Source organism: Anabrus simplex, chromosome X (assembly GCF_040414725.1).
Source record: "Anabrus simplex isolate iqAnaSimp1 chromosome X, ASM4041472v1, whole genome shotgun sequence".
Lineage (NCBI taxonomy): Eukaryota > Metazoa > Arthropoda > Insecta > Orthoptera > Tettigoniidae > Anabrus > Anabrus simplex.
Genome location: NC_090279.1, coordinates 190940050 through 190956169, shown reverse-complemented (window position 1 = coordinate 190956169; position 16120 = coordinate 190940050). Strand labels below are relative to the sequence as shown.

At 38.2% G+C, this 16120-nt stretch overlaps 1 protein-coding gene across 1 annotated transcript in view; it reads left to right on the top strand.

The window, feature by feature from the left end:
- Positions 1–16120, top strand: part of Spt6 (transcription elongation factor Spt6) — a 193602-nt gene that overhangs the window by 36173 nt on the left and 141309 nt on the right. Inside the window, exon 6 of the mRNA XM_068230569.1 lies at positions 15483–15649. Coding sequence (XP_068086670.1) covers positions 15483–15649 — 167 coding nt within the window. The remainder of the gene's footprint in view (positions 1–15482; positions 15650–16120) is intronic.

The following is a 16120-nucleotide window of genomic DNA, read 5'->3' as shown; positions in this document are numbered from 1 at the left end:
CATTGGCCGCTCTCTGTCAATACACGTGGTCTATCTGGCCATGGTTTTGTTGTGGTTATATCTTCCGGTTTCACGCTTGCAATCACGTCCCCAACGGTGCAACTAAAGAGCATGGGAATGGCCCTGACTTGACTCTTTACTGATATAGCAACCAGTAATCTTTCTTTGTTCGAAGTCAATAAGCTCTCTTGCCCCACCATTCTGCAGGTATCTGTTTTTGTTTTAGTAACACATAACAACATCGAGCCCTCAGTCCCCTTCTGTAGCAATAGCCATGGTGACCGCAGGGCTTTAGTTCATGAATACAGAGGGGGTGTGTCTGCATACTCTTGGTCAGATAGTGTATGCTGAAGTGCTGCTGTTCATTGACATGAATGATCCTAGAGTTAACTGTAAAAATGTTATTTTAGCATAAATGTTTCCAAGATTTTAAGTACAGATCCTCTTAGAATATTAAGTGTGTTATGATTCTTTTATTTCTTGCTATTTTGTTTTATATAGCTTTCTGCTCTAACATTTCTTGCACCCCATATAACTGCACTGCTTTTTATTATCTTGTAAGCATACACACATGTTGTTAATTATACAACCAAGAATGTTCCAGATGTTGTATGGAAGAAATTTGGAAGTGTTAATGGTGATTTATGGGTTCTGACCTTTTAGACCAGTGGCATTGAGACTTCATAATTAATTATGCTTTGATATTCAAATAAAGTGTATTCCAAATTTGTGTCTTTAGCTTTAAGTTTTAACATTTTTGCTTATTTATGTAGAAAATTTGTCTCATTCCTGGAAGTCAAGTAGCAAAATGTGGCTGTGGCTTAAACCGTGGTGCATTTTTACTTTGTAGGGTAACTGAAACAAAGAATAAATTTCCACATTCTTTGGAATTATTTAAGAAAAGACTAGGAAAACAACAGATAGGAAATCTGCCACTTGGGCAACTCCCCTAAATGCAGATCAGTATTGATTGATTGATTGATTGATTGATTGATTGATTGATTGAATCCTCCTTAAATTCCCAGCAGCAATCTTACTCTTATTTTCCTTTATTTTCAGCTTTGTATGATTCTGTCATTTGTTGCTTTCATTATTGACTTCTTTTTTAGTGTGAGTGAAAATAAGAGACTCCTTTCTAAACAACTATGTGTGTATGCCTATGGATATTCCTAAAACTGCAGTATATAGCACCTATAATCCTCCCTAGTAGTGAATTTCTGTTTGCTCAATATTGATTTTGTTTTTCTGGCTGTGGCTTTCTTTTATCGTGGTTTATTACTAGTTATCCTCCCACTGTGTGTGCTTAGATGACTTTGCTTTTAGTTTCTTTCTGCAGGCTTTTTTGTGATGTCATTGATTAGTTTGGCTTTTCTTACTGTATTTACCAAAATATCAAGGAATATCTTCATTGTTTCTTTTACTTGTATTTTAGTGTTTTCATTTGTCGTGGTTATACTGTATATGGTTATCCTAACAAGAATAATTTTACACACACACACTCTCTCTACAGAAATGTTCGTAAGCCGGGTGGCAGGAATGAATAGCCGGGCGGGGAATACAACGTAAAAAATTAAATATGATAAAATTTCAATTTATTCCCCTCAGAACATTAATACATTGAAGGCTGAGCAGGTGAAGTTAGATCTTACACTGTGGGCTTTTAGCATTTGAGTATATTTTTATACAAAAAGCTGATAACCTTACATAGTCACAAACCTATTTTTGATTCAGTAACGTTCGAGCTATGTATGCATGCCTTGTTTTTCAAAATTGGAGCAAAACCACTAACTTTTATAAATACATTTAAAACTCCTTTTTCTACTTTCATTTTATTAAATTTTCACAGTGCATTTAAAAAACATGAAAAGTTGTGTATTCGTACACGCCATGATGCATTTATGAAACACAACATACATACAAATTGGTGAGAAATGAAAAAATTACATTAATTGTGGAAATTGGCTCTAGCCGTCGGCCGCATAAGACCTCGCGGCTATTAAGCTGCTTTGGTAGTACCAGCTTAGTATCATAATAGAATTAGGTTCCGATGATGTTCTGCTACCTGGTATTTTTTAAAAATAACTACAAGCACTGCGGAATGTGTTCGCACACTCTGCTAACGTTTGTAGTATGTTGAAGCGGTTATATAATCACTAGAACTCAACGCCGTACAGCGTACATTGCTCAACCTCCATGGAGCATTACCACTGACGTACGGCACATGGTGCTCGTCTTCAGTGTTGACAGTACTGTCAGACAGGTACACGTTAACAGCAAAATTGAATTATTTTAGTGTTATTATCACAAGCAAGAACATAATAGTGTATTTTTAACTCTAGTGTTCTACTGCTTGTTCATAATCCTGTAACGCTGGGACTTAACACCTGGTTGCTGTGGAGTTCCATGTGGGTTTGTGACTTCATGTGGAATAGAGTGCTGACATGTGATTCCACGCTAATCTAGGCACTACGCAATAGTTAAACATTTAAACTCCGACTTAATTGATGTAGTTATGCTGGCAATGATGGATATTTATCATTTAAATAAACAGTTTTACAGTATTAAATTTTTAATTTGGAGCTCCCAGTGACTCAAATATGTATTCATATTATGTAACTAACACATATCTGTGTTATGTTAGCCAGGTGGTCTGTAAAAACAGCAGGGCTGTTGATCCTACAGCAACCATACAGCATAGTTCGGCACCAGCCGCAGCAGTTTTGATGTGTCATTTGGTTTCATTTTTGGATGTGTTGTCGGACTTCATCAATGTTTTGGACTTGGATTTTAAATTTAGACATACCAGATTATTTTCTTTATTATTGTTTGTATGTGAGTGTATGTTTTCCCGTTGGAACATGGCTGAAAATGACCCAGCGTATGTGGGGTCGAAACTAGTACCAGTTATATAAGACACTATATTAAGCTAATGGTGTTGAATAGGTGGACCCTTCTCTACCCTTTGTTAGTGATCAATTGTCAATACAGACTATAATGAAATTCATAACTTATGACTATTTATAGTTGGTTGCGCTAACGTGATTCACAAACAACATTAACACAATGCGGACCGGTCCTGAGAAAACTCGTGTTTGCCTAGCCGAGTGTTGCGGACCGGTCCCGAGTTATCTCGTGTTAGCAACAGACCCTGCAGACTGAACTTTAGTGCTATCTTTTGAGATATACGGGAACTGTTTCGAGGTCAAGGGCGATAGAACAATGTTATGTATGGTTCTACACAATCGATAGTCGCATTCCTTTTCGAGTATTCTTCGTATCATAGATTTTCTTTGCATTTCTTGACAACATGTTTACAAAGTTCGAAGAGCCATGCAAGATGGCAGCGCCCAGGGATCGCATGTGTTTAGACAAAGTTGAAATTTTTCGCGAATTATGTGCTGATGCAGGCTCCGAATATCTAAGTGATGCTGAATATTTAGATTTCGATGATGAAATACCTTCTAACGGAAATGTTTCAAGTGGTGATAAGGATATAGCCTTATCTTCAAGGTGTGGAACTCGCGTAGCGCAGAACGAGTCTGCTAATTGTGTTACGGGTGTAAATATTCTAAATAATGTAGTGTTTTCTGACAACTGGGCTATGGTGAACCTAGGCTAAAGGATTTTGAAGGTGCTCCTGGTATAAAGGTATGGCCTAATGAATCTGGAAGCATAGGACAAGTAGCAGGACTTATGTTTGGTGAGGAATTTTTTTCAGTATGTAGCTGAACAGACAAACTTATACTATGAGCAGAATTCACATTCTAATAACGTATCCCCTAAAACACTAAAGTGGATTAATGTCACTAGCAGGGAAATTAAAAAATATTGCACTGTGTATAGTGATAGGGCAGGTGAAGAAATCATGTCTGAAGGATGACTGGCCAACCGATACCCTAATAAAAAACCATATTTCCGAAGACTATGAGCCGAGATAGATTTCAAGAAATACAAGGCTACATAAAAAATACACAGTAGTCCTTCAAAAGCTAGTGAAGTTGTGACAGTTTATTTGAATGCATGTACTCCAGCTTGGAGGTAGTTAGAAAATGGCCGGGAACAGGACTGTGCATGGGGTGAAGGGCACCCAGTCCGCAATGTGTTAAGAGAGAAACGATACTTGCCACAACATAGCATATTTAGTTCTTTCCAAATATTTAAAGTAGTCTAAAACTTGATTGTCTTCATGTCTGGGTAATTTTCAGAATATCACCTTATATTTTGGTTAATACAGTATGAAACTATACTTTCTTTTGTGCCTGTGTGTTTGCTATGTCTGTTAGTGTGTTGTTTGCTAATTCAGTTTTGTTTCTTGTTTTACATCCACTTTGAAGGAGAGAGAAGAAATGGTATGTCCTGTTTTTATGAATTTTTGATAATTTTTTGTCAATATCAATTAATTTTTTGTATCACTATTTAATGCATGATGACATGTGTATTTTAATTCTTTTTAAATGTATATATATTCATACAATCATATGTGTTATTAACTATTTTTAGTGGACACACCATTTGCTTGAACTGAAAGGTTGCAGTAATTGTATATGAGGATTGATCAAAATGATATTTCATTCATAATAATGATTGTTTTCATACAGTGTTTCATTTCATACGAGATACAGTGCAACTTCCATCTGTTTGGCTAATTCCAAATTTGACAGGCTCAGTTGTGGATGAGATTAGTGGGATTTGAAGGTTTCAAAATCAGGCAAAACCACCATTATTAAAATATGCCTCTTTATCAGAATTCTGCTACCCTAGCAGTTTTCAAATTTCATTACAATTGAAGAAATGTTTCACTGTTATTTATTATTATTGGTTATCATCATCCTTGCTTGTAGTCATTCAGTATTTATGGTCCTTATGGTTTGAGGTAATAAAATCTATATATCTACACAATTCTTTCCCGGGCTGAGTGGCTCAGATGGTTGAGACGCTAGCCTTCTGACCCCAACTTGGCAGGTTGATCATGGTTCAGTCCAGTGGAATTTAAAGGTGCTCAAAAACATTAGTCCCATATCAGTAGATTTACTGGCACATACAAGAACTCCTGCGGGACTAAATTCCGGCGCCTTGGAATCTCTGAAAACCATAAAAGTGGTTAGTGGGGTGTAAAGCCAATAACATTATTATTATTGTTGTTGTTGTTATTATTCATAATTCTTCTTTCGTATAAGTCGGATCATCTTAAGAAAGGGGGAAATTTGAAAAGAAACACATGATAGGATAAACACGACAGATCAGTGTGAGAGGTGGGAGCAGTGCAAAGAGGAAAAATTAAAATCCACAACCTGTTTCCAGTCATTTGACTGGGTCAGGAATGGAAAGAATGAAGCCCCTTTCTACCCCCTTCTAGCAGCACCTGGCGAGTTGGTCGTGGGGTTAGGAGCGCGCAGCTGTGAGCTTGCATCCGGGAGATAAGTGGGTTCGAATCCCACTGTCGGCAGCCCTGAAGATGGTTTTCCATGGTTTCCCATTTTCAGACCAGGCAAATGCTGGGGCTGTACCTTACTTAAGGTAACGGCCGCTTCCTTTCCATTCCTAGGCCTTTCCTATCCTATCGTCGCCATAAGACCTATCTGTGTCGGTGCGATGTAAAGCAAATACCAAAAAAAAAAAAAAAAAAAAAAAAAACTTCTAGCAACGAGGATGGGAACTGTACCAGCTGCCAAAACCTGTCACACTCCTGATGCAAAGAGGAGGAAAGGGCAAAAATGAAAACACCAAAGGAGAACAACAATCTGCACATCCTTTTATATTGATATCTCCTAGTAAATGGGCTCTCTCCTCATCAATTCCAGTTCTCCTACATGAGCCCCTGATGAGTTTGTTTCTGCTTTCCAGCTTCATCAGGAGGTGGGGCATGAAATTGAGGGAACATTTTAATGGATTTTCTGTCTTGATGTGTGAAGTATAGGTAGGGTAATAATAATAATAATAATAATAATAATAATAATAATAACAGACCTGAGCGTCTGTGAGGATGGAGCTCTACCTAAGATGAAATCTAATGCTGAAAGCCATAGGAATTAACTAATGAAAGTTAAAATCCCTGACCCAACCGGGAATTGAACGCGGGACCCCTTGAACAACGGCCAGCATGTTACCCATTTGGCCATGGAGCCGGACGAGACATAAGATGAACACAGGCGGTAAAAAATTCAAGAGACATAGAACAAACACAGAAGGAAAAAAGGATCCCAGCGGGACAATATATGACTTGGTTGTATCAGAAGTGATCGTCTGGAGGGAATAAACTCTAATTTAACTCTCACCTCTTGCATACATTGTTCTGAATTTTTTCCCCCTGTTAAATCATTTCTGAAGGAATACCACTTGTTATTTGGCCTGGATTGTGTAAATCATAGAATTAATGCACCAAAGGTATGATATTGTTTACTGTAAGAGAACAGTACATTTTATTATATACTCTAGTTGAACATGATCTTTTATTGCAAAAGTTAGCTATGTTTTATTGTTTATGCACTAGCATAGGATATCTTGTTAGAAGGTTCATAATCATTTTGATTAATCCTCGTATAATGTTTACTGTTAATCTACTGTACTCATATTTGGCTCCACATATTTTGCTGTTGTTATTGCCCCGACTTCACAGTTCCTACATCTCACTAAATTCTGGTTGAAACAGTCCTTGTGATATTACATGGCAAGTTGCTAATAGGTAAGTGTAAAAATAATTCATGTGTGATGGGTTATGCACCTGCATGCATATTTTCATTATGAAAGTGAAGTGAAGGTCTGTTAAGATGTTTTCCATAGTTCTTGCTGTATGAAGTTCAATATGTTTGTGATACTCAGAAAGGTATATCTTATAGTGCATTAAATCATCATATAGAACTACCACAGTGCCACACTGTTACCATGGTTGTCTCAGAGATAAGTTTTTTTTAACCTTTTCAATACATATTAAGAGTTGTATAAGATATTATTTACAACATTTATTTAATAATGGTACCGGTTTTGACATTTAAATATCATCAACCATAAAAATACATTTATCACACAATTGAGAAAGGACATGATAATTAAAGTTGATGTTGTGACACATTAATACATACATAGTTTTTTCACAATAAAAGATTAATTAAAAGTTTTGACATGTTATTGACATATAAAAGTCTTTTGAAACACTTATTTACACTGTGTGCTAAATAAAATAACAATAAACGTATAGCAATCACTTGATAGACTGTTTTTGTCGATCTGTTTGTGCTAGTAATCAAATTGTCACATGTCACATTTATGGTATTTGAATCTTTGGCTATAATTTGTCAGTCCGTTAAGAAACTTGTTATTCAAAATGTTGTCAAAGTGAATACGTAATTTTAGTTGATAACTCCTTGTTCATGTGAAGAACTTGTAGACCTATGCATTAGTATATCTCATTACTAGAGTTCGTGGTTTATAGCATTTAAAAATCAGTGATTTAGCGTTTTGATTTTCAAATTTAGCGTTTTGTAGCATCTAAAGGCCGGTCTCCACTGTTTAACATTTAACACCAACATGTTAAATTTAACATGTTACAGTTGACATGTATATTGTGATTGTGTCTTCGAATTGACTTTGCATGTTAACTCAGAATGTTGAGTTAACACTTTTAACATGTTGGCGTGTTTTCCGCTCCAAGTGGAAAACATGTCAAGTCAATTCGTTGTTCGTGCGATGTCGGCACAGCTTCGGCAACTTCCATGATGTTTCCATGCCAACACATAACCTAAACGACGCAAACGACGTGCTCCTCATATAGTAGGATTATAATTACAACACTCCGCAACACTCCTTCTCTTTGTTATAAGCTACAAATACAGTACACGCACGTGTGTCGTTCTTTCTGCACTATACTAAAATGTATAGTCAGAAATGGAGTAGAGCAAGGAGATTACTCTGGACTTAATTAATGATATAATAGAAAGGTCTTATTTGTGGGATGTCTCATCAGAGGAATACAGATACAAAGCGAAGAAAGCCGACAGTTTCCTGGAACTCGAAAATATCTATAATTGTTCCCGCGAGTAAATCGAAAAAAAAAGACTAGCGTCCTTCCGCTCCCAGTACAGTCGAGAATTGCAGAAAGTTCAGAAAATTCTGTAGTCGGGAGCGGACTAAGTTTATACTTTAAAGTGGTTTGCTTTTGAAGCAATGAGCAGAGTGAGGGGAGAAAAAGTGCCTAATAAAACTGCATTTCTAAATCATAACAAGAAGCAACAGTGTCAATAACAAAGGCCAATTCCTCTTCATCTGAGTCCATTGTCCTTATTTAAAAAATACTAGACACCATCTAAATGTATTACCATAAACTGATATGATGAACTACCTGTATATAAACAAAGGATGTCAAGTTTAACATGTTTATTAAGTGTGGACACAATGTTAAATAAACAGTTTTTGACATTTAACATTTAACATGCTAATGGTGTCACCAGTTAACATTTAACACTTTTAACATTTAACATGTTGTTGTTAAATGTTAATCAGTGGAGACCGGCCTTAAACTAATCAAATTTAGCATTTTGTAGCAAATTGGTTAAAAATAGGCATAATTTGCTAAATTGCACACACAACAGTTGGGAGTAAAATCATACTTTTTAATCACACATTGCTCGTCATGCAGTTTTGAATTCACTATGGAAAATAAGACAAATATCAATATAAGACTGTAAGAAGTATTAACGAACACACAGGAATATGCTTATTTTCAAATTTACAAACACAATTTCAAAGTGAAAAATACTATTCTGAACGTATTTATCACAGTACAACACACCTACAAGGTAGAGGAATTTCAATGGTGATTTAAGTACAACATGCCAATTATTTAAAAGGTGTCCGCCTTCATTTGAGACCGCCTATCAGTTACAATTATGTTGTACTTGCTAAAAGAAAACTCTACATCGACACTGTCCGTAGAGGCCCAAATGCACAGAAGTGCAGCCAAGGCAAAGGAAAGCTTGCAAAACATTTTTTTCTTCTTCAAGTTTTTGATTGCAGAGTCAGCACATCAATATAGGCCATCTGTATCCTTACATAAAGTCCCGATTTGTGACTTTCGGCATGCTGTTTGATCGTCACTTCGCTTCTACCCATGGCTAACAGACAATAAAATAAATCGCTACCGTACTTTTAAACAGAACTACTACTCAACACCAATGTCAAGAATAACCGATTAAGATCAAGGGTCAACACACTAAGAGAATGAACGTGGTGCTTGAAAGTGTATTTGCTGTTTGACTGACTGGTCTTTGCAGTGCTCTTTAGCCAGTGAAAGAAATTCCACACATTGAATGATTTAACCGTTTGGCCTGCCATTACTTGTGAAAGGAAATATTCCCTTACATACTATTTATTTTTCTTCACTTTAACATAAATTTGATTAATCACATAGGCTACATAAGTATACACAAAGCAAAGTGAGCTTTTAGCTCGTCTATAGTAACAGGAAACCAATGTTTTTGTTCGTATTACTGGTTTCAAGGGAAGCAGATCAATTAGCAAGAAATGTAGGGGCATAGGTATTGGTTTCCTTAGTAACGTGATCCCAGAACTGTGGGGTTAGAAATTCATTCCCTAAGTCCATTTCTTTCGGATTATTACCTAACCCCCTCCTCACTATAGAGTGAATTTCAAAAACTGGTTTACACGTTACAGAAAGAGTCTTATTGTCAACAAGATCATAATTCCAAGTATCATTTTACTAGACTTCTCAACGGGCGAGTTGGCCTTGCGGTTAGGAGCGCGCAGCTGTGAGCTCGCATCCAGGAGATAGTGGGTTCGAACCCCACTGTCGGCAGCCCTGAAGATGATTTTCCGTTTTTTCCCATTTTCACACCAGGCAAGTGCTGGGACTGTATCGTAATTAAGGCCATGGCCGCTTCCTTCCCATTCCTAGGCCTTTCCTGTCCCATCGTCGCCGTAAGACCTATCTGTGTTGGTGCGACGTAAAAAAAAAAAAAAAAGGAAAACTAGACTTCTCACTCGCTCTTGTTGCATTCTGGTTTTGTCATGTAGTTTCAATTGGCACTATCATCTCGGAACTGAAATCGGAATCACTTTCATCACTGTCATTTGAAGAAGAAGTATTTTCACTCTCCAGAGAATCTTTTCCACTTTCAACATCACTATTTTCAAGCCAGTTACGAATAAACTCATCCATGCCGCGCTTTGATGCCGCCATGATTGTTTACAACGAGCGGCGAAATGAGGTGCTTTTTATTTTCCGTATTTCAGCTCAGAGTTACTATTCACACAGAGAAAATAGCTTCAGGTATCATCTGACATCAATCGGTTAGGTTGCAAAAAAAAGAGAATAAATCTCTCCGACCAGCTAACTGCGATAATGAACTTATAGATGTTCCGTGCACCAAGACGGAAGTGTCCGTCAAATCATGTTACCGCTTTACGATCGCAATGGGCGCCGTAATAATTATTTCTCCTGAAATAAATAACATTTATATCTTATTTTTAAGAAAAATGCATAGTTTTTAAAAATATATGTTTATTTTGTATAAAACTGAGAATTTCGCATCTATTTCGCACAAATTGTATAATTTCGCATTTTGAACCAATTTTGCATTTTATCGCGAATTCGAAATCGCTAAAAACCACCCGTATGGGTCATATAAGATGAAGGCACATACACTGACAAAGTTTCGGCGTATTTCGCATTTATCGCAAATGCTAAAAATCACAAACTCTACTCATTACACATGTTATCTCGAAAGAATTGTTGTGTTTGTTAAAATTATACATCGATGTATTGATAAAATTATAAAGTAAGAAACGGTTAATGGTAATTGGTTGTCCTTCCATATTCTCTTCTGATGTAGTACAGGTGAACAAAAAAATTTTTCTCAGTTCAGTCAGAAGGATTTGAATCAGCCTGAAGCAAAATCAAAACAAAGGAACTGTAAGTATTAAAATATGATGGGCCTGGACATGCTAAAGTGTGTGCAATATGTGGTATATATGGCTCATCTTGGACAGCGTGTTGAGAAGCTAAAGTTGTGAGAAGGTGTGGACAAATGCCGATGGGTGGTGTGTGGTGAGATAGATTATATCTGGTGGGGAGGGGGGAAGGAGCAGGTTGGGGGAGGAGATGGTAGGAGGAGGGGTTTAAGGCGGGTCTTAACTCTGTGATCTCAGTTCAATGCGGAAATCAAAATGAAGTTTATATCTTTTAATAACTATGGTTGTCTGATGAGAAGTCATGTGGATGAGGGGTAAGCATGCCTGCCGCGCAAACACTTGTCTCGAGGCCTGGCATTAAACATATGTTCCATCCGCAGTAACTGTTGCAAATGAGGTGTTGTCATGAAGTTTCAAGGTAGTTGTGCAACTGCATAATGAAAAGTTTGATAAGGAATATGCATTGATTCAGAGAGCTTGCAATATCTGTCACAAGTGATGTTTGCAGCTAAGAACGTAGTATCTGTTACTCCTGCCCACCGCCGTCTCGATCCTCTTATACTGCCTGCTCTATGCCACTAGTTTAACACAGGAAGGCGCGACTACCAATATTTCCTCAGTTCACCGTAAGAGTGTAGTAGTAGATGCACAATCTTCGCTGTCAGTGTGGGTGTAGTACTGTGTTATTGGTGCATGAATGTGTGTGAAAAGCTGAGTTTTTTTGTACGATGAGTAAACGAGTCTGGTCACTTCCGTTCGTACAAGAGATATTTTGTACAGAACTGTGAAATGAATTAATCATGTTTATAGATATTTCAAAAGTGATTTTAAGGTGTACTTGTTTCTTTCCGTTTGTGCAAGGTATATATTTTTTTAGAACTGAAACTTCAGATTCTTTCCCCAAAATATTCACTGTTGTGTACCATTTTGCCAATCTCGGCAAGGTGGTTCGCAGCCAGAAAAGATACCGACTCCATGAAGTGCCGTCTAGAAGGGAATTGAGAGAAAAGCGGCTATCGGCTTTATCTAGGCAAGGACCTAATAAAGGAAGTAATTGGATATCCTCAGACTACTCTCGCATCTGTGCCTTTACACTTTATTTCAGAAGGTGATGGAGCCTCCGTGGCTCAGGCGGCAGCGCGCCGGCCTCTCACCGCTGGGTTCCGTCGTTCAAATCCCGGTCACTCCATGTGAGAATTGTGCTGGACAAGGCGGAGGCGGGACAGGTTTTTCTCCGGATACTCCGGTTTTCCCTGTCATATTTCATTCCCGCAACACTCTTGAATATCATTTAATTTCATCTGTCATTCATTAAGCATTGCCCCAGAGGAGCGCGACAAGCTTTGGCAGCCGGCACAATTCCTATCCTCACCACTAGATGGGGGGCTTTATTCATTCCATTCCTAATCCGGTCGAATGACTGGAAACAGGCTGCGGATATTTTTCAGAAGGTGATTAAAGCCGTGGAGGATAGTGGATTCCTTGTGATAAGAATTGTGACGGACAATCACAAAACAAACGTCTTCATGTATAGACATTTTGGACAACCTCAAATATCCAGCCGATAATATCCCAGTCAAACTAGAAACAGGAAATCAAATTCTAATTTGCGGGTACGGGAACTTGGTTCCTGTTTTTGAGGAGAGGGTGGAGTGTGACATTTGCGTCAGCAACATCTCACTGCCTAGAGCTTCGACACCGCTAAATGGAACTGATTATGCATCAGGACAGAGGAGGAGGAATTCGATGACCAAAACCTTGTTTTGTTGCTCTGGTGAAGTTTCTGCAGAAGTTCGTTTAAGCTCCTGTGCCCTATTGTCGAAGTCCTTCAAACGTACAAGCGTATTACGAGGACTTGCGACGTCTTCACTTTTAGAATGCGTTTTGTTACAGTGTGAGATCAAAAAACATTAGCAAACTGTTAATGATATCATCCTAACCAAGTTCATAGGACCTCTATTAACTAATATTGCGTTGGCAAGAACACAAAAAGTACGGTGCCACTCCAAGCCTTCGTCCAGGAAAATCTTTAAATTGTGCACGAAGAGGCCAACTGTGACTTCATACAGGTAATATTGCCGATATTTAATATTACTGATGTAATTTACGAGCTTCTGTGAACATAAGACCATACTGCATAGTGTTTTGTAGGCTGTCGTCATTAGAATAAGTTTCGAACATTATGTGTCTATGCCTGCCATCTAGCAGAGAAATTTTGTCACAGCCTAGTTGCAAAAAACCTCGCCTAGAGCAGGCAGTATAGGAGGATCGAGGCGGCGGTGCTCCTGCCGTACCTACACGTTGCTGCAACTTCTTGTCAGACGCAGTTAGTAGTTCTTCAAAGAAGTCATCACCTCATCCATCAGTCAGTATTAGAATGATATATATAAGAGAATACTTTCCACATGTCAGCAGTTACTGTACCTGTTCTCAGATTCCACTGTTCTTTCCAGTCATCTTCAGATTTTTCTAGGGTTTCTCTTTACACCTTTTCTGGTGGTGACTAGTTAAGCACTTGCTGTAGCCCCCCCTTGTTCCTCCATCTGTCAAACTGCGGAATTGGCAGTCGAGCATTAAGGGGGTATGTACAAATTTAAATGTAGTGATGCCGGGCTGAGTGGCTCAGACGGTTAAGGCGCTGGCCTTCTAACCCCAACTTGGCAGGTTCGATCCTGGCTCAGTCCGGTGGTATTTGAAGGTGCTCAAATACGACAGCCCCGTGTCGGTAGATTTACTGGCACATAAAAGAACTCCTGCGGGACTAAATTCCGGCACCTTGGCGTCTCTGAAGACCGTAAAAGTAGTTAGTGGGACGTAAAGCAAATAGCATTATTATTTAAATGTAGTGAAGTAGCAGTTACTCATTTTTAAATTCAGTGCCTTCCTGCTTTCCAGCTTTGACTACCAAGCTGTGGGTAAAAAAAATAGGAATCGTAAACAAATGACCTGTGTAAGGAAGTTCATCAGAAAGTACTTCACCTGAACATGATGATTTGACAGATTTTTAATTAGTTTCCTACACAGTTGAAGTATAATGTTTGCAAGTTGGATACAAAGACTTAAATTACTGAATGATAATTGCAGATCATCATCTTTCCCCTTATCCAGCTCCTGTCAGGCAAGGGCATTTATGGCACTTCTGCATTTTCCTCCCTCCTTCCGCCATTTCTCTTCTATCATTTTGTCCCAGTCCAGGTTTATTCTTGCACTTCTCTTTATTGAATCTATCTACGTAGCACTAGGTCACCTTCTTGCTCTCTTTCCCTCAAACGTAATCTCCATAATCTGTTTTGGTATTCTTTTCTCCTCCATTCTCTTTTACATGTCCAAACCATCCTAGTTTACTGCCATCAATCCTTTGTTTTAGGTTTTCCATTCTGACCTCCTTTCCCATATCTTCGTTTCTCAGTTGTGTCTTTCCTGTCATATTTCTTAGACATTTCATTTCACTGGCTTGAATTCTACTCTCCTCTCTACTTGTCATTGTCCAGGTCTCAGCTGCATTAGGCAATATGGGTGCATAATTCATTTTGTACATTGTCTCTCTATATTTCCTTGGTACTTCCTTATTCCAGACAAGGTTTCTTCCACTCTGGTAGAATGCATTGCCCTGTTGCACCATTTTGCTAATCTCCATGTCCAGCCTTGTATTCTGCATTAATTCACTCCCTGGGTATTTGAAACTGTCAACTATTTTAAGGCTTTGACCACCAATTTTCACATTGTCTTTCCCTTGTCTTTCTCTTCGTGATATCACCATGGTCTTCCGTTTCTGTGTGCTGATTTTCATACCATACTTTTCATTGTTCATTGCATCATGTTGTTCTTGTACTACCTTGCTGTTCATCCCCAAGACCACAATATCTTCCGCAAATAATAATAACTTTATCTTCCAGCTGCAAGAAACCTACAACGAACATTAGAAAAGTGCAGATTTGCGTTCCTTTCCCCCACTTTGCAAGCTAAGCACACAGCAGTGAGTGTGGGGGTTTTAATTTCTGCTTCCGAGGTGAAAATGTTCAACCGCTGACATAGTTTTCTTTTTCCCTGCCGTGGTTTCCCTTTTTTTCTGCGGTAAAATTGAAAAAGTCTATTTGTGCTGCGGAATAATTCTGTTGATAGTGCCTATACAAACTCCATATTTAGTAACTAGCTCTCTTTGTGTCACGGAAGTATTCTGAAATTATACTATAATTGCACTACACATCCTGGGAGTTGACCATTAAAAGCATAGGTACTACTAATCACACTAGGAAACCTTGGAATTCCTCAATAACACACATTACGTTTAACCTAAAACAATTGTCACCAATGAAGAGTGCTTGGAGGGTGCAGGTTCTAAGAATAAGCAACGTGTAGCACACTGCTGCCAACCCCTGGGGGATTTATTTACAAAAATACCTTGTTCCAATATTAATTCACATGGTGCTGTATGCTATGATCAAGTCTTACTAACAATATGAACTTCATGAGCAGGATGTTATGTGATGGGGTTACATCTTTAATTGATCTTCCCTTTTGTTTTTATTGTCTCTAATGTGTATGGCTGATCTCTTCAGGAAGAGGAAAGGGCCTCGGAGAAAGGCCAACGCCTTGAGCCTGAACATTTTGGTGACGAAGATGATGAGGAAGGAGAGTACTCTGAAGAAGATGATTTCATTGTTGACGATGATGGCCAGCCTATCAAGGACAGAAGAAAGAAGAGGAAACCTATCTTTACTGACGCGTAAGTATTCTGTTTTTTAATCTGATGGATAGTCAGGGTTTTAAGAAAAGAGCAGTTGATGTGAAAAATAGAGAGGTTGGAAAAGAAGTCGTGCCTAACTTGGATATATTTTTTTTTTGCTGATTTTCTGGCCAGTTGTCTTCCCAGGGGCTGAAAGATTGTAAGATATACAATCACAAGCCACATGTGAAGTGTGTGACATTGCTTACACTTACTTACTTGTGCAGGTTCCTTTGTGTCATCTTTTGTAATCATTCTCCTTCAGTCATTGCTTGTCTCTTCCAACCTTATGACACTGTGAGACTAGAACAAGGGTTGGTCAAGTTTTAAATAATTGATTTAGTCACTTTAAAATAATTTAATGCCAAAGACTTAACAGTTTTGTCTCTCAGTTGTTCCATTTTATTTTAAAATTCCATGTTTACCTTTTAAGGTACCACTGTTTAACCCTAACTGTGAGTGCTAATTGGT